The 21,745-nt window shown below is 33.5% G+C and overlaps 1 protein-coding gene across 2 annotated transcripts in view; it reads right to left on the bottom strand.

Moving 5' to 3' along the window:
* Positions 1–5,325: 5,325 nt before the first annotated feature.
* LOC145261159 (protein-S-isoprenylcysteine O-methyltransferase-like) overlaps positions 5,326–21,745 on the bottom strand; it is a 38,743-nt gene continuing 22,323 nt past the window's right edge. For both annotated transcript variants that reach the window (XM_080119481.1, XM_080119480.1), the window contains exons 2-4: positions 18,128–18,386; positions 9,781–9,998; positions 5,326–6,168 (exon numbers count right to left, since the gene is read on the bottom strand). In XM_080119481.1, the coding sequence (XP_079975607.1) occupies positions 5,986–6,168; positions 9,781–9,998; positions 18,128–18,386 (660 nt within the window). In that variant the 3' untranslated portion in view covers positions 5,326–5,985. The remainder of the gene's footprint in view (positions 6,169–9,780; positions 9,999–18,127; positions 18,387–21,745) is intronic.

Below are 21,745 nucleotides of genomic sequence, written 5' to 3'. Positions count from 1 at the left end.
AAAGCATATATCAGGGCAACTTAAAAGCTGCAACCAGGATGGTATAAGAAGAGAGATGGTCAATTGAAGGCATGGTTCCCAGTGGTCAAAGCTAACTTGGAAGCTATGACTGACCCTCGTGTCTTCGGTGTGCAACGATCAAATTGTGAATGGCTGAAATATGCTGAGAGGTCAGCAGCGGACAGATCTGGATTGATTTGTGATGCATCGAATTCACTTGGAGCCAGCTCGAATATTAGGAAAGCTCCAAATACAAATATTACCCCTTACACATATTTCAGGACAGCTCTTATCATCATCATCATCATCATCTGATTTTAGTATTTAGGATTCAGTGACTGTCCCCGATTATTGGGTTGGCAACAGATATCAAACTGGATTCTTAAATATCAGTCTGCTAACAGGCTTATTAAGGTACACCAACACTGCGCAGAGTGGGCAATGCCAGTTAACATCTACTACTCTCTATCTGGTTTGATCCAAAGAGGTTGATATTGGTTACATTGCATGTACCTATTTACAATGCCTCTCCACGGGACAGAGTTAGACACCAGGGTCGTTTTTTAACGTGGAGAACAGGTACAAAAATAAAAAATTGTCTCAGTTGTGAAGGACTACTCCTCCACCGAAAGAGAACAAGAAATGGAAGTGCAGCATCTGAAGAACAGATGGTATTTATTTGCTCCCCCACCGAGCAAATTAGGCACAAGACCAATTTTTAATGTGAGGAGTGAAGGGGAGGGGGGGGGAGGGAAAAGGGGGACCAGCTCCCGAGAGGTGGGAAATGGGAGCTGGTTAAAGGTCAGGTATGTGGGGTTGCCCCCACATCTGGTCTTTGCTTGCAGTATCTGCCGGAACAGATGGTATTTATTTGCTCCCCCACCGAGCAAATTAGGCACAAGACCAATTTTTAATGTGAGGAGTGAAGGGAGGGGGAAGGGAAAAAGGGGACCAGCTCCCAAGAGGTGGGAAATGGGAGCTGGTTAAAGGTCAGGCATGTGGGGTTGCCCCCACATCTGGTCTTTGCTAGTCATAGCTTGCAGTATCTGCCGGAACAGATGGTGTTTATTTGCTCCCCCACTGAGCAAATTAGGCACAAGGCCGTTTTTAATGTGAGGTAAAAACCAGCTCCCCTAAAAGTAGGCAAAAAGGGGGCACTCTGGTTACCAAAAATAATAATTGTCCCAGTATAGAGGGTTTCCCCTCCATTGACTGGTACAAATTATCTTAAGTGCAGTATCTGCCGGAACAGATGGTATTTATTTGCTCCCCCACCGAGCAAATTAGGCACAAGGCCGATTTTTAATGTGAGGAGTGAAGGGAGGGGGAAGGGAAAAAGGGGACCAGCTCCCGAGAGATGGGAAATGGGAGCTGGTTAATGGTCAGGCATGTGGGGTTGCCCCCACATCTGGTCTTTGCTAGTCATAGCTAGTCATAGCTTGCAGCATCTGCCGGAACAGATACTACACTTTGATCTTGGCCAAAAGGCCAAGTTAGATTGCATGTAATGATATATATTTTGATGCACTTAAAACAGATCTTTCTCGGTCTACAATATTCCCTTGTGCTTGGAACAGCCAGGTGCATTATGAAATTGACATGAGGTGACATACTGGACATAGTCGAACCACTTGAGGCACGGAATGTGTAAGGCATCCATAATTTCACCAAAACAAAGTTTCTAGTGAAGCACGGTTGACAGGATTCTTTTCTTCCAGTTTGCTACCACAAGTCCACCAGATCATGGCATGGTCACTACACTGAAGCCGCTGCAGATCAGAAGGGCTTGGGATCCATGTCTCACTGCACATGGCAGAACAGATAGAGACTGAAAAGACTGTCCTAAATCTTAAAGGAAATGTACCAGAATATAAGAATTAGCAGCAGCTTCATTTATTTATACTTGTGATGGCATTCACCTGGGGTGAGTCGAGCGGGCTCCAAGTGAATTTGATGCATCAAAAATCAATCCAGAACTGTCCGCTGCTGACCTCTCAGCATACTTCAGCCATTCACAATTCGATCGTTGCACACCGAAGACACAAGGGTCGATCATAGCTTCCAAGTCAGCTTTGACCACTGGGAGCCATGCCTTCAATTGACCATCTCTCTTCTTGCACCATCCTGGTAGCAGCTTCCTGAACTTTGCTCAAGCAGATCAGAAGGTATGAACCCTTTGGACCCTGACCCAAATCAGCAATAATTAGGCAAAAAGACGATTTCTTTCTTTTTTCTTTACTTGTCTGCCCATGAGGGCAGGGTTAGACACAAGATCGGTTTTTAATGTGAGGGGGGGGGGAAAAAAGGGTCATTCTGGTTAGTAACAAAAATAAAAAATGTATCAGTCATGAAGGATTTCTCCTCCACTAACAGAGACCAAAAAAGTAAAGTAGCAGCATCCGAACAGATACTACACTTTGATCCTGGTGTGAAGACAAGAACCTTTTTTTTTCTATTTTGAAGACGATAAGCGATAAAAAAAATAATTTGATAACATTATTAGCTCGAAATATTGATCACGCTGTCTTTTTAGTTATGTTGCTAAAGCCAATATACAGCCCGTATAGGATTGGAAGGGTTAAGGCGGTTTCAAATACAATTATTAGTCTTATTTCCAACATATATATATAAAGGCAGACTCCAGTGGGAATATTAGGCTAATCTTTGCCATATATATATATATATATATATATATTAGGATAGCTATTAAAGTATGTATCAGGTCAACAGTGTCACATACTCAAGGTAGTTCTCTTAACCTATACTAGAGCAGTTCCAAAATGGATATATTATGACACATTCCAACATACATTTTCTAATTCTTTCCAATTCGGTATTAACAATCAGATATGTTTCCGGACACAATTTTCTTTTAATGTAAAAGCGATTACATTGACATGCCCTCTAATGGGCAGATTAGGTCAGCTAAGACATAGAAATTAAGGAAAAGTCAAATACTTACAAATAATCTCTGACACAAATTTATGTAAACCGTGGCGCAGTTGATAGAGACGTTGAATCTCTACGGTTCCAGATGAACATTGTCTGAAGATAGCGGTTTCAATCCCACCCAAAGCGTGCCAGAGGTAATTGGTCAAAAATGTGGTGAGACGACGACAACTACGGATGGCAGTGATGGCTGAGAATGCAGTTAGGAGATTCGAAGTTCCTATCCGTCGCGGTTACCACCTGACGAAGGCCAGAGGAAGTTGGCCGAAACGTTGTGAACCAATAAAAACAAACAAACAACAACTAATAAAGATGAGACTAATAGTCCGAAATAAAAATAAAATTAACATAAAAATGCTCATCTCAAAATAAAAAATTCCAATTAAGGAATAATATATATATACATACAAATAATCTCTGACACAAATTTATGTAAACCTCGGTATATGCTGAGGAAACAGCCTTCAATGCATATATTCAAGTGGTCCCTGAAATATGTATTTGGACAGCCCAAAAGCATCCAAAATTGCATTGCGGCAAAATATAAGATATCAAAGCAGTTTCAAACATTCATACATTGGGACAACTCCAGATGTATTCCATTGGATCTAATGTAGGCATTGAAACAGATCCAGAGGTATGCATTGGTACCAGTGTAGGCACCAAGACAGCTGTAAATGTGTTATACAGCACATATTTTGCTAATACATGTTAATTGCGGACGTTGCAATAATAGATGCTTGACTAGAGAAAGAGGGGGAAGATACAAAGAGTTGAAAGTATCCTTGGCCAGTCAGACCACCCAAGAGATATTCTCTTTGTTCAAAAAAGTAAGGATTGGCTTGGTGAGAGAAACAATGTCCAGAGACCAGTTGGATTTTATCTTCAGTGAATCTCTCCTCTGAGCGGTTGAACAATAACCACCAACGAAAGACAGATCCCAGGACAATAGAAAGAGAGGTGATTATAGCTGAGGAAGAGCAGAAGTTGAATGTTTGAGGGGAATTGGTTCTGGAGAGAGCTATGAGGCAGTTTGGGCAAATGTGTCTCTCTGACTGGTTGAGCTCCTTGAGGCTCTCAGTAAAGGACTACATTAATGGGGCTTGTCGGTCTTAGTCTGGTGAAGCAAAGATTCAGTGCTGCACATCTGTCATTCACCTAAAGTAAACACATACCATTTATATACTTAAAAAATAAAAAACTTATTTGTTTAAAATCTGGTCATGCTTGGTATCAGGACTTTTCATTACAGCACGAACTAGAAGCCTGGCACAACGAAGGAGATGATCATGGACAGGTGAGCATACACATGGCGATGGCTCCAGAGGCACGCATCAGTATCGATGTAGGCATTCTCACACAGCTCCAGAGGCACACATCAGTATCGATGTAGGCATTCTCACACGGCTCCAGAGGCACGCATCAGTATCGATGTAGGCATTCTCACACGGCTCCAGAGGCACGCATCAGTATCGATGTAGGCATTCTCACACCGCTCCAGAGGCACACATCAGTATCGATGTAGGCATTCTCACACAGCTCCAGAGACACACATCAGTATCGATGTAGGCATTCTCACATGGCTCCAGAGGCACGCATCAGTATCGATGTAGGCATTCTCACACGGATCCAGAAGCATGAATCAGTACAGATGTAGGCATTCTCACACGGATCCAGAGGCACGCATCAGTACTTATGTAGACATTTTCACATGGCTCCAGAGGCATAGATCAGTATCGATGTAGGCATTTTCACAGGGCTCCAGAGGCACGCATCAGTATCGATGTAGGCAGAGACGGCTCCAGATATATGCATTGAGAAAGCCTCTAGATGTACCCAATGCCTTTGATGACGATGTAGGCATTTTCACATGGTTCCAACGGTATGCATTAATACCGAAGTAGGCATTGAGGCTGCTCCAGATGTATGCACTGAGACTGATGTACAGCTTCTGACTTGTGCATCACAATAGTTCTAGATGTATGGATCCATACAACTCTGGACATACAAATTTGTATACAAGGCAGATTCAGACGCAACCATTGGGGCAGCGTTAAACACATTTTGGTAAACACATACACTGGGACATTCCAGATGTAGATGGGGAGTGCTAGGAATATGCATTGTGATAGATTAAAATAAGTGCATAACGACAGCTGCCCATTTTGATAAAGATGAATATTTTTAAATAAGCTGTTGAAACAAATGACAGCATTTGAAGATATATATTTTTTTTTTTTTACTTAATAGGACCATCTAAAAAAAAAATTTTTTTTTTAAATAACAAACAAGATCTGGATACTCATCCAAGTATATTTAGTATCATATTATGAGAATTTACCATTGCAAAAAAGTTAGACAAGATGTAAAACAGGCTGTCATAAAAGATTTTGGTTTCTTCCTTTTAATTTTGGTCAACAGAAGATATTTTTACAGTGTCAAAAAAAAAAAAAAAAGAAAGAAAATAAAAATAAGCATATTATTTAAAGGATAATGAAAAAATTAAGAGAAAAATAAAATTATTTTTTAACATTAACAGATGAACAGACATTTTTTTTCATCTAATTTTTTAAACTATCTAAAAAAAAATTTTTTTTTCCTTTCAATATTTTTGATTGTATTCTAAAACTTTTTTCACTCTTTTTTTATATCATATTATTAAATGTTTTTGTTACAGAAATAAAAGAAAATATTATATATATATATATATATATATAATTTTTTTTTTATTAGTGTCTTGTTTGTTTTGGCAATGATCAAATGGATCGGAACATATTTTTTTCATGGCTTTTTGTTTTCTATATATAGATATAAAAAACATTGTTTTGCAATTAAAAGTAAAAAATAAAAAAAAACCCACCCTTCCCTAAATTTCATTTTTATTATTTATTTTTTTATGATAAAAAAAAAAATATATATATATATATATATAACAAAAATAAAATCCCCGTTGAAAAAAAAAAAAAAAAAAAAAAAAAATCCAATTAATTGAAAAAAAAAAAAAAACAAAAAAAAAAGAACTAATTGTAAAAGTTGTTAAAGTTCTCCTCGGTATCCATTAATGAAAGGCAGTCCAGTACCAACTTTTTTCTGGTATTCAAAATAATCTTCACCAAAAAAATTCAGCAAATAAATCTCTTCTTCGTAAATCCGTTCTCGGAAGAAACGCCACGTGACAATCGTGTATCCAACAAGACAGAACGGATTGCATAGGATCAACTGAAAGAACAAAGAAACGATGTCCCAGTCACTTTATCATCTAAAAATAAAAGCGATTACAAGTCACACAAATTCTTAGACAGTACAACATGAGCAAACTGTCAGAGTTAATGACACGAAAGCCAGTGTTAGTAACACCCACAAGAAAAAAGAAAAAAAAGGGACATCATCAGCAATAAAAGGGGCATCGTCAGAGGTAGTGGCCCCAATAATAAAAGGGGCATCGTCAGAGGTAGTGGCCCCAACAATAAAAGGGGCATCGTCAGAGGTAGTGGCCCCAACAATAAAAGGGGCATCGTCAGAGGTAGTGGCCCCAACAATAAAAGGGGCATCGTCAGAGGTAGTGGCCCCAACAATAAAAGGGGCATCGTCAGAGGTAGTGGCCCCAATAATAAAAGGGGCATCGCCAGAGGTAGTGGCCCCAATAATAAAAGGGGCATCGTAAGAGGTAGTGGCCCCAATAATAAAAGGGGCATCGTCAGAGGTAGTGGCCCCAATAATAAAGGGGGCATCGTCAGAGGTAGTGGCCCCAATAATAAAAGGGGCATCGTCAGAGGTAGTGGCCCCAATAATAAAAGGGGCATCATCAGAGGTAGTGGCCCCAACAATAAAAGGGGTATCGCCAGAGGTAGTGGCCCCAATAATAAAGGGGCATCGCCAGAGGTAGTGGCCCCAATAATAAAAGGGGCATCGTCAGAGGTAGTGGCCCCAATAATAAAAGGGGCATCGTCAGAGGTAGTGGCCCCAATAATAAAAGGGGCATCGCCAGAGGTAGTGGCCCCAATAATAAAAGGGGCATCGTAAGAGGTAGTGGCCCCAATAATAAAAGGGGCATCGTCAGAGGTAGTGGCCCCAATAATAAAAGGGGCATCGCCAGAGGTAGTGGCCCCAATAATAAAAGGGGCATCGTAAGAGGTAGTGGCCCCAATAATACAAGGGGCATCGCCAGAGGTAGTGGCCCCAATAATAAAAGGGGCATCGCCAGAGGTAGTGGCCCCAATAATAAAAGGGGCATCGTAAGAGGTAGTGGCCCCAATAATACAAGGGGCATCGCCAGAGGTAGTGGCCCCAATAATAAAAGGGGCATCGCCAGAGGTAGTGGCCCCAATAATAAAAGGGGCATCGTCAGAGGTAGTGGCCCCAATAATAAAAGGGGCATCGTCAGAGGTAGTGGCCCCAATAATAAAAGGGGCATCGTAAGAGGTAGTGGCCCCAATAATAAAAGGGGCATCACCAGAGTTAGCAGTACCCTCAAAGAAGGAGCATCACCAGCGTTAGCAGTGCCCACAAAGGGAGATCGCCAGAGTGGCGCCTATAAAAAAAAAAAAAATGAAAAAAAAAAAAGGGCATTGCCAGAGTTGGTGGTACTCTTAAAAAAAGGGGCATTGGAATAATTAGTGATGCCCACAAAAAAAAAGATATTGCTAGAGCGACGCACAGAAAATGGGATATTACTAGAGCAACACTCACAAAAAGGTGCATTGCCAGAGTTTGCAACACACAGAAAAACATTTTACTGACCTTTAACATGTTATGAAAACAGATTTCTGTTTGTTCTATAAACGATTATAATTAATTAAAATTGAATTACTTTCATTCTATTCTCCAAACAACAATACTGTAATTTGTTTATCATAGGTTAAGTATTTAATTTAGAAAAGGTTAAGTAAACTCATTCTAAAATAAGAATCGGCTTAAAAATCACACGTTCTAACAAAAGACAACAAGGTGAAATTCAAATAAGGAGAAATTGTCCAACAGAAATTAACCTCAATTAGAGATGCATAATTGCTCTAATTTGACAAAAGACAGTCAACAATTGTAAGTACAATGTCACAGGATATAAGAGTTGGTGAGATATTTATATCACACATCGGATGACATGACATTTGTTTGCAAAACAGGAGTCAAAGTTTAAAATGTTCAAGTGTAATTTTGTAAAAGTCTAAACTTGACCATATCTGTAATTAATACAGAGAAACGGATGGGGTGAGGAAGACTGGGAAAATAAGAGAAGAAATGAAAGGTATGGCAAGGGGAGACCAGCGGGAGTGGAGATGAGAAAGGAGAGAGAGAGAGAGAGAGAAAGAGAAAATTTTGAGAGAAGGGACCCAGGAGGGATGGGAAGAGAGGAGAATAAGAGACTGATGGGGCAGTGAGTAGAAGAGGGGTGGGAATATAAAATGTGAGAGATAGGAAGAGAGGAAGGAGGTGGAATAAAAAACAGGGAGGTTAAGAGGCATGGGTGGGGATTGGAAAGAGGAAAGATAGTGAACTAGCAATGATGTGTTTGAGGGGGATGAGGAAAGGTGAATTTTGAGAAGGGTCTGATGTTGAATTTCTGAGGAGGAAAGGGGTGTTGAATTTCAGAGGAGAGCGGGGTAGATGGTGAGCTTTAGAGGAGAGGAAGATGTTGAATTTCAGAGGGAAAATAGGGGAAAGATGTCAAATTTCAGAGGGAAAAGGTGGGGTTGAAGACGTCGGATCTCGGAGGGAAAAAAAAAGACGTCGGATCTCGGAGGGAAAAAAAAAGACGTCGGATCTCGGAGGGAAAAAAAAAGACGTCGGATCTCGGAGGGAAAAAAAAAGACGTCGGATCTCGGAGGGAAAAAAAAAGACGTCGGATCTCGGAGGGGAAAAAAAAGACGTCGGATCTCGGAGGGGAAAAAAAAGACGTCGGATCTCGGAGGGGAAAAAAAAGACGTCGGATCTCGGAGGGGAAAAAAAAGACGTCGGATCTCGGAGGGAAAAAAAAAGACGTCGGATCTCGGAGGGAAAAAAAAAGACGTCGGATCTCGGAGGGAAAAAAAAAGACGTCGGATCTCGGAGGGAAAAAAAAAGACGTCGGATCTCGGAGGGAAAAAAAAAGACGTCGGATCTCGGAGGGAAAAAAAAAGACGTCGGATCTCGGAGGGAAAAAAAAAAGACGTTGGATCTCGGAGGGAAAAAAAAAGACGTCGGATCTCAGAGGGAAAAAAAAAAGACGTCGGATCTCGGAGGGAAAAAAAAAAGACGTCGAATCTCGGAGGGAAAAAAAAAAGACGTCGAATCTCGGAGGGAAAAAAAAAGACGTCGCATCTCGGAGGGAAAAAAAAAAGACGTCGAATCTCGGAGGGAAAAAAAAAGACGTCGAATCTCGGAGGGAAAAAAAAAGACGTCGAATCTCGGAGGGAAAAAAAAAAGACGTCGAATCTCGGAGGGAAAAAAAAAAGACGTCGAATCTCGGAGGGAAAAAAAAAAGACGTCGAATCTCGGAGGGGAAAAAAAAAAAAAGACGTCGAATCTCGGAGGGGAAAAAAAAAAAAAGACGTCGAATCTCGGAGGGAAAAAAAAAAAAGACGTTGAATCTCGGAGGGGAAAAAAAAAAGACGTTGAATGTCGGATGGAAAAATAGACATCGAATCTCGGAAGGAAAATAGATGTTGAATTTCAGAAGGAAAAAAGATATTGAATTTCGGAGGTGGAAGGGAGAGAAGATGGTAATTTTCAGAGGGGGGAGGAACAGGGTGCAGGAATAAATAGATGGGTGTTAAGATAGGATGAGGAAACTTTGGCAATCAAAGAAGTTAACATATACACATGGGAGATGACTATAATATATTGGGAACTTACCTGAGTACCAATGCTCCAATAAAACCATCCCACATAAGCTGGATGTCGGAAGAGGGAGTAAACCCCATACGTGACCAGCGTGTGCCCATCTTGCTTCACATGTTGTATGTAATGGTTGAAATTGGACCGAGCCGTGTACATACTACATTTGCGAAGGATTTCACCACCAATAACCATAAACAGACCAAGCAGACTCAACCATCGGATTTGTTTCAGACCTGAAAATATTTAACAAGTATATAGATATTCTTTAATGAAAAAATGTAAGAAATATTACATTTTTTCATTAGAGAATATCTATATAAGTATATAGATATTCTCTTACAAAAAAATGTAATAAGTATATATTCTCTAATAAAAAATGTAATAAATATATATTCTCTAATAAAAAAAGTGTAATATATAGATTGTCACTAATAAAAAAAATGTAATAAATATATATTCTCTAATAAAAAAGTGTAATATGTAGATTGTCACTAATAAAAAAAATGTAATAAATATAGATATTTTCTTATAAAAAAATGTAATAAATATATATTCTCTAATAAAAAAGTGTAATATATAGATTGTCACTAATAAAAAAAATGTAATAAATATATATTCTCTAATAAAAAAGTGTAATATGTAGATTGTCACTAATAAAAAAAATGTAATAAATATAGATATTTTCTTATAAACAAATGTAATAAATATATATTCTCTAATAAAAAAGTGTAATATATAGATTGTCACTAATAAAAAAAATGTAATAAATATAAATATTAAATATAAATATTTTCTTATAAACAAATGTAATAAATATAAATATTTTTTTATAAAAAAATGTAATAAATATAAATATTTTCTTATAAACAAATGTAATAAATATAAATATTTTCTTATAAACAAATGTAATAAATATAAATATTTTCTTATAAACAAATGTAATAAATATAAATATTTTCTTATAAACAAATGTAATAAATATAAATATTTTCTTATAAACAAATGTAATAAATATAAATATTTTCTTATAAACAAATGTAATAAATATAAATACTTTCTAATAAAAAAATGTAATAAATATAAATATTTTCTTATAAACAAATGTAATAAATATAAATATTTTCTTATAAACAAATGTAATAAATATAGATATTTTCTTATAAACAAATGTAATAAATATAGATATTTTCTTATAAAAAAATGTAATAAATATAAATACTTTCTAATAAAAAAATGTAATAAATATAAATATTTTCTTATAAACAAATGTAATAAATATAAATATTTTCTTATAAACAAATGTAATAAATATAAATATTTTCTTATAAACAAATGTAATAAATATAAATATTTTCTTATAAACAAATGTAATAAATATAAATATTTTCTTATAAACAAATGTAATAAATATAAATATTTTCTTATAAACAAATGTAATAAATATAAATATTTTCTTATAAACAAATGTAATAAATATAAATATTTTCTTATAAACAAATGTAATAAATATAAATATTTTTTATAAAAAAATGTAATAAATATAAATATTTTCTTATAAACAAATGTAATAAATATAAATATTTTCTTATAAACAAATGTAATAAATATAAATATTTTCTTATAAACAAATGTAATAAATATAAATATTTTCTTATAAACAAATGTAATAAATATAAATACTTTCTAATAAAAAAATGTAATAAATATAAATATTTTCTTATAAACAAATGTAATAAATATAAATATTTTCTTATAAACAAATGTAATAAATATAAATATTTTCTTATAAACAAATGTAATAAATATAAATATTTTCTTATAAACAAATGTAATAAATATAAATATTTTTTTATAAACAAATGTAATAAATATAAATATTTTCTTATAAACAAATGTAATAAATATAAATATTTTCTTATAAACAAATGTAATAAATATATATATTTTCTTATAAACAAATGTAATAAATATAAATATTTTCTTATAAAAAATGTAATAAATATAAATATTTTCTTATAAAAAATGTAATAAATATAAATATTTTCTTATAAAAAATGTAATAAATATAAATATTTTCTTATAAAAAATGTAATAAATATAAATATTTTCTTATAAAAAATGTAATAAATATAAATATTTTCTTATAAAAAATGTAATAAATATAAATATTTTCTTATAAAAAATGTAATAAATATAAATATTTTCTTATAAAAAATGTAATAAATATAAATATTTTCTTATAAAAAATGTAATAAATATAAATATTTTCTTATAAAAAATGTAATAAATATAAATATTTTCTTATAAACAAATGTAAATATAAATATTTTCTTATAAACAAATGTAAATATAAATATTTTCTTATAAACAAATGTAATAAATATAAATATTTTCTTATAAACAAATGTAATAAATATAAATATTTTCTTATAAACAAATGTAATAAATATAAATATTTTCTTATAAAAAAAATGTAATAAATATATAGACAGTCTAATAAAAACCTGTAATAAATATATAGCCTCCAATGTAAAAATTGAATAAATAGATATTCTCTAATAAAAAAAATGTAATATAGATATTTTCTTATAAAAAAATGTAATAAATATATAGATATTCTTGATGGATACAATATTTTTTTTAAATATCTACATAGGCTAAAACAGTAAAATTTGGATTAAATACGTTTCAAAAACTGACACACATTTGAAGAATAGCTTATTTTTACGACTGAATATTCATTGTTTTAAAAAAGAAACAGAGTGGCCAACTATAGTCAAGAGCAATCCAAAGGCTCCCTGTTCATTAGCTGCCATAGAGAGATGTAAAGAAAGGCATCACTATGATCTCAGGATTACTCCACTTACCCTTGATCCTCTCCTTACAATGTTGAGTGCTTTAGCAAATGTACATCAATTTGAAAATTTGCAAACATAATTTTTCTGTATCTGAACCTACTCCATTTCACTAGCTTCATAATAAAGGTTTTATCGTAATTCGAAATGCGAGTACATTTTTGAGACAACCTGTTTATATAAATAATCAAATTACAACCTTTATATATAAATAATCATATTACTCTGCCACAAAAACAAGGATTAAGACTAGTGATTTTTATATTTGATACATAGCCCCAGATTAGGAATAGATTCAAAGTTTATTTTATTATAGAAGCATTTTAATACCAATGATCAATTTGGTTACGGTTTGATTAGTAAATAAATAATATTTCAAGACAGAATGTCACAATTTTTATATATATTAAAAAAAAAAAAGCACCAAAAGGAAATTCACTGTTTGTTTATTCAAAAATTTGCCCCCAAAATTTTTATTTTTATTAAATAGCAATATTTATTTAATATTTTTAAGTCTTTAATACGACTTGACAGAGGATTGAACATCAATCTCTCGGACCATAGGCGAACATTTTTACCATTATACCAACTTGTTTTAAAATTAAATTGTTACAATTTTAAACAACCAGAGCATGTGGGATCCCCCTCCATGCAAACGGACGAACGATTTGGGGGCAATTTTACTAATGCTCCCTAGTGGAGCAACCAGAGTTATCCAAGAAAATCCGTTTTGGCAAAAGTTTACTTTCACCATGACTAATGTTTGCGCAAAATTTAAAAAAAAACCAAGGTGTGGTTACTGAGAGATGTGTGAAATGAATAGACAAACGGGAGTGAATTACTAGGTCCTTTGTCAGAGGACCAATAAATATATTTGTTTTATTTAATTAAAGAATATTTAGCTGACAACGGCAATTATATTTATAAAATAATTTTTTCCCAACAGATACTTATTTCAAAAGGAACATTATTATTATTAACAGTAAAATATACAATTTGATGTAAAAACACCATGGAATTTCCACACGTCCTGCTACTCTATCTATATAATTATAAAACTCAAATGACCTTGTAATGAGTGCTGTAACTCAACATCCGGTTTACGACTTCCGGTTGCGCATGCGTACATAAACATAAACCCATAACAGCGTAAACAAATAAACACAAATCGCTACTTTTGCAGAATTTGACCTGCGCACTGAAATACTAGCGTTATTATTTAGAAACTATTATTTAACATGGGAAGGGTGGCGATGTTTTGCAACTATTCTGTATTACAACTATACTGTCGCAATGTTCTTACAAATAAAACAACTTTGACCCGTTGACAACGTACTGTTTTACTGTGTACGTTTTCAGAGTCCCAATTGTTTTTTTTATTTTGCGTTTAAATTATCTAAATAAATTGTTAATACTTTCTGCATTTTTTTTTTTTTTTTTTTTTACATTGTTCATTTCCGTATTACGTTTAAGTTATTTTAATGCAATTTTCTTACAAATAAATCTACTTTATTCTTTGACAACCATAAGAGCATTTTACAACGTATTGTTTTACTGTGTACGTTTTCAGCGTCCCAATTATTTTTTTTTTGCGTTTAAATTAAACGATATCAAAATTTGAATAGTGCACATTTACCTATAAGTATGGCAAACCACTTATAAATCAATGGCTGTAAGTTTTTTTTTTTTCAAAAATAAACCATTATAAACAGAACGACTCATAGAAATCTATCTATATCCTTTTTTCATTTTGATATACTTTCATAGAAATGTTTCTGTTATGTCACAAAAAACTATTTTCTTTACGTCACAAGCGTCACGCTCATACATTAATTCCATAGCTAATATAACATACTGACCCAACGGGTCACGGGTAGTCTAGTATATATATAAAAATGGGAATGTGTGTGAGGACAACCTATAATACTCAACAAATTTTTGTTCTACAAACTTGAAATTTGGCATATAGGATATTCAGACATGAGGAAAACTTTTTACTCAGTTCCCATTCAGAAAAAAAGGATTGCTAAACGGATGAAAATTGAAAAATTGGTCGGGGTTGGGGAGTGGTCACCGGATTTATCTGTTTGCAAACCGTTTCACGAATGAGCATGCATGAATTGTTCAGGTGACAGATTTCTTATGTTAAGAATGTAGGTTTGAGAACACTTTGTAAAGAACGTATCAAGCTGGCCTAATGGTTATCGTACTTGACTTGCTGTCTTTAGGTTTTAGCTTCAATTTCAGCTCAAGCATTTTTTTTTTTTTACTTACAACAACTGTTTAGAAAAAACATACACATGTCTCAGTTATTTTCCTCCTGGTTTACTTCATTTTTAAAAAGGAATTTAACGTTATGTTTAATACCTATGGTATTTCAGTTTATTATCAAACTATTAACAAAAAAATTTGTTATGATATCACATTTATACATATGTAAAAGCCCCAACGCCCGAGACTGAACTAATTGTGTATACAGACGTAACGGTTTAATCCAGCACCCAGGCAATGCTAGGTACATTGTACAAGTAATTAATAGAAGCAGGCTTATTTTAGTAAACTGTTACTGATGAAGATCTTTCAACTAGTTTTCATTCAAGTAACATTAGCATTTAAGTGAAACCTCATTTGGGCAGGAGCTGCTAGAAAGGACTTGTCCTGCCTTGATAGAGTTCAAAATAGACTTTGTAGCCTCGTAGGAGATGTCCTTTTCTTTTTCCTGCAACCTCTATCTCACAGAAGAGATGTTGCGAGTTTGTCTCTGATGTATCGTTATTTTCATGGAAAGTGTTCGACTGAGCTTCAGTCTATGGTCTCCCCTCGCCAAACTTTCACAAGAAACACTCGTCTAGCTGAAAACACTATCAATAATTTCCTCCACTCTTTATCTGTGCCTAAACCTCATAGTAGATTCCATGAACAAAGCTTCTTTCTTAGAACTGCACGCCTGTGGAATTGCCTTCTGTTTTCCTGCTTTCCAGCTGACTACAATATGGTTGTCTTCAAGTCTAACGTAAATAAGTTCTTGATGAGCCATTCCATATAAGTTAACAGATTTACCGAATTTCCATTACTAATGATTACTATATTGTCCAATTTCTACTGTACACTCTTTAACTCTTATCCTCGAGTGGCCTCTTGGCCTTTATAATGTGGTGATGCCCGTGTAAAAAAAGAAAAAAAAAAAAAGAAAAAATTGAAACCTCATATTTGAACGAATAAATTGAAAAATTAGACTTATTTCTTACAAACGATAGAATCAAAATAATTTAAAGTTAATAGAATTTTACACAAAGACACACCATTGTTTTTAATACTGCTAATCTATAACTTGTTGCTAGCAAACATGAAGGACGCCACGTAAACAGTGGTGGTCGAACACCTCAAGCTTTTGTAGGTTGCTTGCTCTCATCGCCCAGGTTTCACAGCCATATAATCGAATGGTGTGGACGAGAGAGACACGTTATTATACTACCATGTTATTGCTACTATAATAGGTTTCTATTCAGAATTCAATTTAATTATAAAAAAAAATGTTTATGAAGTACATACCTGTCACAGAACGAAAATATCATATTCCAAAAATTATGTAAATTGATCAAGTAGTTTTTTATATAGAAAATCATTTTTTACGACCTTACATGATTAATAGTATATTGTAACCATTATAAAATTAATTTTAAAATCTTGGTATTTCGAGTTGTCTCTCTTTATTAATTATTAGTGGGGGTAGCTGGCATTGCCTGGGTATGTCAAGGTGGTGTAGTAAGGAACCCTGGTAGGCAGTCCGAGAGGCATAAAAAAAAAAAAAAAGTGGTAGTAGCGAAAGAGGGGGGGGGAATAAAAACAGCAGTAGGTAGTCTGGTTGGAGAAAGGTAGTTAAAAAAAAAAAAAAAAGGCAGGCTTGAACCCATAACGCAAAGAAGAAAAAGGTTAAAAAAAAAAGAAAAAAAAAAAAAAAAAGGTTAGCAGATGCACCCATGGCGAAACTGGAAGTCGCGAGCGTTGGAATTAAGGCTAGTCAATCCAATGGAGACAATGATTTTTGAAAATGTCGACAAAAAAAAAAAATTGACACACACATTTTGCCTTTTATATATTAGATGGCAGACAAATACTTAACATCTCGCTTAGTCATAAAATTTGATTTTTATAGTAAAAAAAAAAAAAGGACTTTTAGGATGTAACATTTTCATTCCATGACTGGTACAGTTTTCTGTATTCTCTGTTTTTTTTTTTTTAATTGGGTTGAATTTGAACTTTCATTCCATAATAATGTCTTTTACAACACTTTAGTATTCTAAAAATGATGTAATTTTGCTCAGACAATTTGTATTATGAAAACATTTTTCAGCACTTGTACAGTTTAATCAAGACTTTTAAAAAATGAAAATATCAAAAAAAGATTATATTGTACGCATCCGAAAAAAAATTTCACATAATTTGATCGAGTAGTTTTTTTTTTTTTGTTTTTTTTATTTAAAAATTTTTTTTTTTACAGCAGAAAAACATGTTTTTATGACAGCACGTTAAAGATAGACACCTTGGAATTTTTGAACACGTCAGACAGATAACTCAATGTAAAGCGCCAACACTCCCTCCCATCTTTAATACCAGCTTTTCTTTCTAAAAATCGAATCTTTTGCTCGGTATCATAAATTGTTTTTTTGCTGTAAAAAAAAAAAAAATAAATAAATAAATAAATTAAAAAAAAAAAAAATACTTGATAAAATTAAGTGAAATTTTTTTTTTTTTTTTTTGAGAACTTCATTCCATTACAGATGTGTACAATATAACCTTTTTCGATATTTTCATTTTTAATGTCTGGATTAAACTGTACAAATACCCATTTTTCAATAATCACTGGAAAATTCAAATCAGCAAGAAGAACAAGCCATATTTTTAATTCAAGACTATAAAAAAAGAGTGGTCTCCCCTACAAGTAAAGTGGGCGTTTCTATATTATACAAACGAAAAACAAAAAAAAATATATTGAATTTCAAGTAAAACAAACAGCACCTATGTAATTGTCAAGTCACAAATAGTATCATATCCAAAAATTACGGAAAATAAGGTAGAAAAATAACTATTAATGAAAAACTGTTTACAATAAAATTTATATGGGGAATAAATTTTGTCCATCATTTTAAATCTATTTGTCACAAGACGTAAGCAACAGAACTTAATTATCTCCCCTGTCAACCTATCTTTTTTTTGAATAAGTGTAACACAATGATTTTGCTTCCTTTCACAAATTTCTTTTTCCATTAATAATTATTTTTCTAACTTATCATTTTTTTTTAATTTTTGGATATGTTACTATTTGCGACATGACAATTACATAAGTACCATTTGTTTCATTTGAAATTCAACATTTTTTTCATTTGTATAAAATAGAAGCCCCATAAAATTTTATTTCTTTTTAGTTTTGAAAATGTGAAAATAAAAATTCAACCAGGCAAGTAGATAATAAAAAGTGTTGTTTTAAATGTGACGGTAATTCTTACCTGGGAACCAATACCACTCGAACATGAATTCCGCCCAGCTACTGATGGCTGCCAATTTGTATTCACGGCTGTGGTCGAGCAGAAAGGATTCCAACGACAGACTGCGGGGATTTGTCAGGGCTGTGATGAAATATTCTGACCAGTGGAAAAATGTGAGGGCCATTACATACCAGCCAAAGTGGACAAGAGTTGTCTTTGCGAAACTTAAGAGAAGGCCGAGACCAAAGAAAAGGCCAAGCCAACCAGCTCGTAAAGCAATCTGGGAAATACAAAAACAAGAAAAGGTACAAAAAAAATATGCAAACTTATTTATCAAATGGATCAGTTTTTATAAAATTAGCATTTCAGCCCGGTGTTGCCCGAGTGTTTGGAGGTGTATGTTGAGCAAAAGATTAAAAAAAAAAAAAAAAAAAAAAAAAAGCAGTCAATTTTTTAAAGCTTTGACCCCTATTATGACCCCCTTAACATTTATTGTTTTGGGCTCAAATCAAGTTATTAAGTTAGATCCATGTCCAAGGAACCTATATCTAAAATTTCAAGTGTTTAGACCCAAAATTGTCGGAGTTTGGTAGAGTTCTCAAAGGTCAAATCATTGAACTTTGACCCCTTAATAGCCAAATTTCTGGCCGAAAACCGATCAAAGATTTTCCCAAATCTCAGTACCCTGTATATCAAATTTCGAGTCTGTAAACTGAAAATTGCCAGAGTTATTGCATAGGGAAATGTACACACACAGACACGTTCACTTTTATAGATATATAGATTATATCCTCAAACCCAAATTTTATTATGTTTCTGAATTTTGAGATGAGGATTGATTGGCATAGTATTATTTGGATTCTTTCGACTACTGTTCTCATTTTGGGTGTTATTTTTGCAACATTTTGATCAATGTAATCCCTGACCTTGTTGGACTCATAAATCTTTTAAATCAACTCAAAGAAGTATCGCATATGCTGGGTGACGATCACCTACTAAGCAGACCTAGTATAGAATTTAACATAACATGGGGACCATTAATTATCTCTATTATTATGTAAAAGTCAATTTGTGCATGCGTGTGTCCTTCGTCATCGGTTCCGAAACAGCTGAGCATATCTTTTGCAAATTTCACATAAAGATAATTTATATTTTTCTGGCAGTGTTCTTAGATATGTTTTTTTTTTTTTTTTACAGAAATTCATCTGATAAATACTAAAAATAGAAAAAAATCTGATCTTAAAAAGTCTTTCTTCTTTTACAGGTAAAAAAGAATTTTTACAGGGGAATATTTCACATTTGGCTGGTGTAACGTAAAATATTCCCCTATAAAAATTATTTTTTTATCTATAAGAGAAGAAAGACTATTTTTAAGATCATCAAGCCCAAATATCAGCAGACGTGAAATTGTAACCAAACACAGATGAAATTTGATGAACGACATTTTTTTTTTTTTTTTTTTTGTGTGAATTAGTCCACCGGGTAAATTATTTCTCGTAATATATTCAATAGAGTATTGATTCTATAATACATACACAATATGCATAAATTAAAATATCATTTTTAAGCATATTGTATGACTGGGCAATGCCAGGCATCCAGCTAGTAAATAATATAGTCACCCAGACATATTGTTTTGCTGTATCAGTCTTTCAGTGTGGCTAGACCAGTACCCATCCCAAGCCCAGGATCAAACCAACAACCATCGAGTTGATAGTCATGCTTTCCTGATAATGACCTTAATCATTCTTAGTTGTCCATTTTCTCACTTCTGTTCCTAATCATGATCTATTCCTGATTCTCCATCGTATTCTTCTGATCATACTGTTATTGAGGTTGAAGTTGATTTTTCTTTGAAATCTTCTGTTATGCATCTGGAGGAGACGCTTAACTACAAGATGGCCGATTGTGTGATAAGGTCCTAGCTTTGGCAGGTCTCCTAGAGGTTCTGCTGGTGAATTTTTCTAGCTCATGACGTGGCCTAAATTCTAACTTCCCCCACATGCTTTCCTGATAATGACCTTCATCAACCATAAGGAGGTTACTGACTGGTTTCTTGTTGAAATCGACACCTTCATTCCTCATCATAAATTTCAAACCAAATCTCATTTTACTTAGCTAATTTTCATCAGTTTGTGCTTTTGCCATTGGCCATCGTAATCATTATTTTAATCAATATCGTCAGAATGGTTCTGAGGCTTCCAGACAATCCTACAGAAGAGCTAGCAATGCCTGCAAGAGAGCAATCTCTGAAGCTAAGCCATTCTCAAAGAATTTGTGACTCTAAAGGTTGGTTCTCATGATTTTCGGGGAATCTACAATAGTGTTGTTAATAGTGGCACGCCTGCTACCCATATCTTTTTATCTTCTTTAGGTTGTTTCATCTAAGGATAATGCTGATCTATCTGCTAGTCTTTTTGTAGACGATTTTTCTCATAGTGATTCTGGTGGTGTTTTTCCTGATTTTCGTTTAAAAACTGATCGCTATCTTAACTCTACCATCATCAATCCAAGAATGGTTGCAAAGGTTCTTTCTGATCTTGAGCATTTTAAGTTTTCTGGTCAGGTTTCAACTTCTATTGCCGTTCTCAAATGTTATACACCTGAACTTTCTCCTATCCTTTTAAAATCATTCAATCTATCTCAGTTCTATATTCCTTCTTGTTGAATGGAGTCCATCAAAAATTATGCCTTGCAAAAACAAACATGGTGACTAGTGAAAAAACAGGGAATAAATTGGATAATAAAGGCATTAATATAAAAACTACTTGTCGACAATTATGTGATATTAATTCAAAACGGAGCTGAATACCACTAAAATTCAACTTTTAAAAGGTAAGTCTTAAGTTAGTACTCTACTGCACTTTGACCAAAGGATTTTAATAAAACCATTTAAACCAAACTTAAAAATGGTCAGTATTTTATTTTTTAATTAAGTAAAAGCCCACTACTCCAACCCAGAGTCCTATTTTGGGAGGAACAAGCTTCCCAAAATGAGGTACTCTGAATTGATACTTTATTTTAAAAAAAAAAGAAAAGAAAAAAAAAATCCAATTGTTTAAATGTTTTGTTCCTTACGTTAAAAACTTACCTTGCATTGTGTTTTAAAAGTTTTCATTAATATGTTTTGTAAATATATAGATATAAAAAGAATGCACTCTTTGGTTTAAATAAAATGTGGTCTAAAATGCTAATGAAGGCAAAATAAGTTGCTCTTCAGTAATTAAATACTTTAAAAAAATTAATACAAACCTGTTTGGGTGCAGTCTGCAGATTTCTGTGTGGACAAAAAGAATGAAGAAAAAAAAAAAAAAAAAAAAAAAGGTCGCCTTTTCTCTTTATGTTTGCGATATTGTCACCTAACATGCAAATGAGATGCGTCCAGTTGGATATAAAACGCCTTATTTTTCTGAGACTAAGTTGATTTTTTTTTTTTTTTTTTTTTTTTTTTTTTACATGGGAGTCACTACTTATCAAGGCCCAGAGGCCGCTTAAGGATAAGGGTTATTGCGTGTACAGTAATCAATGGGATAATATCGTAGTAATCATCAGTAATGGAAATTTGATAAATTGGATTACTTAAAGGGGCGGTTTATAATATAATATTTAGTTATATTCAGAAAAAAAAAGGATTCCAGC

Source organism: Euprymna scolopes, chromosome 37 (assembly GCF_053919585.1).
Source record: "Euprymna scolopes isolate OS-2025 chromosome 37, ASM5391958v1, whole genome shotgun sequence".
NCBI classification, from domain to species: Eukaryota; Metazoa; Mollusca; class Cephalopoda; order Sepiida; family Sepiolidae; genus Euprymna; species Euprymna scolopes.
Note: the sequence above shows the minus strand (reverse complement) of the source record. Positions and strands in the feature narration are given on the sequence as shown.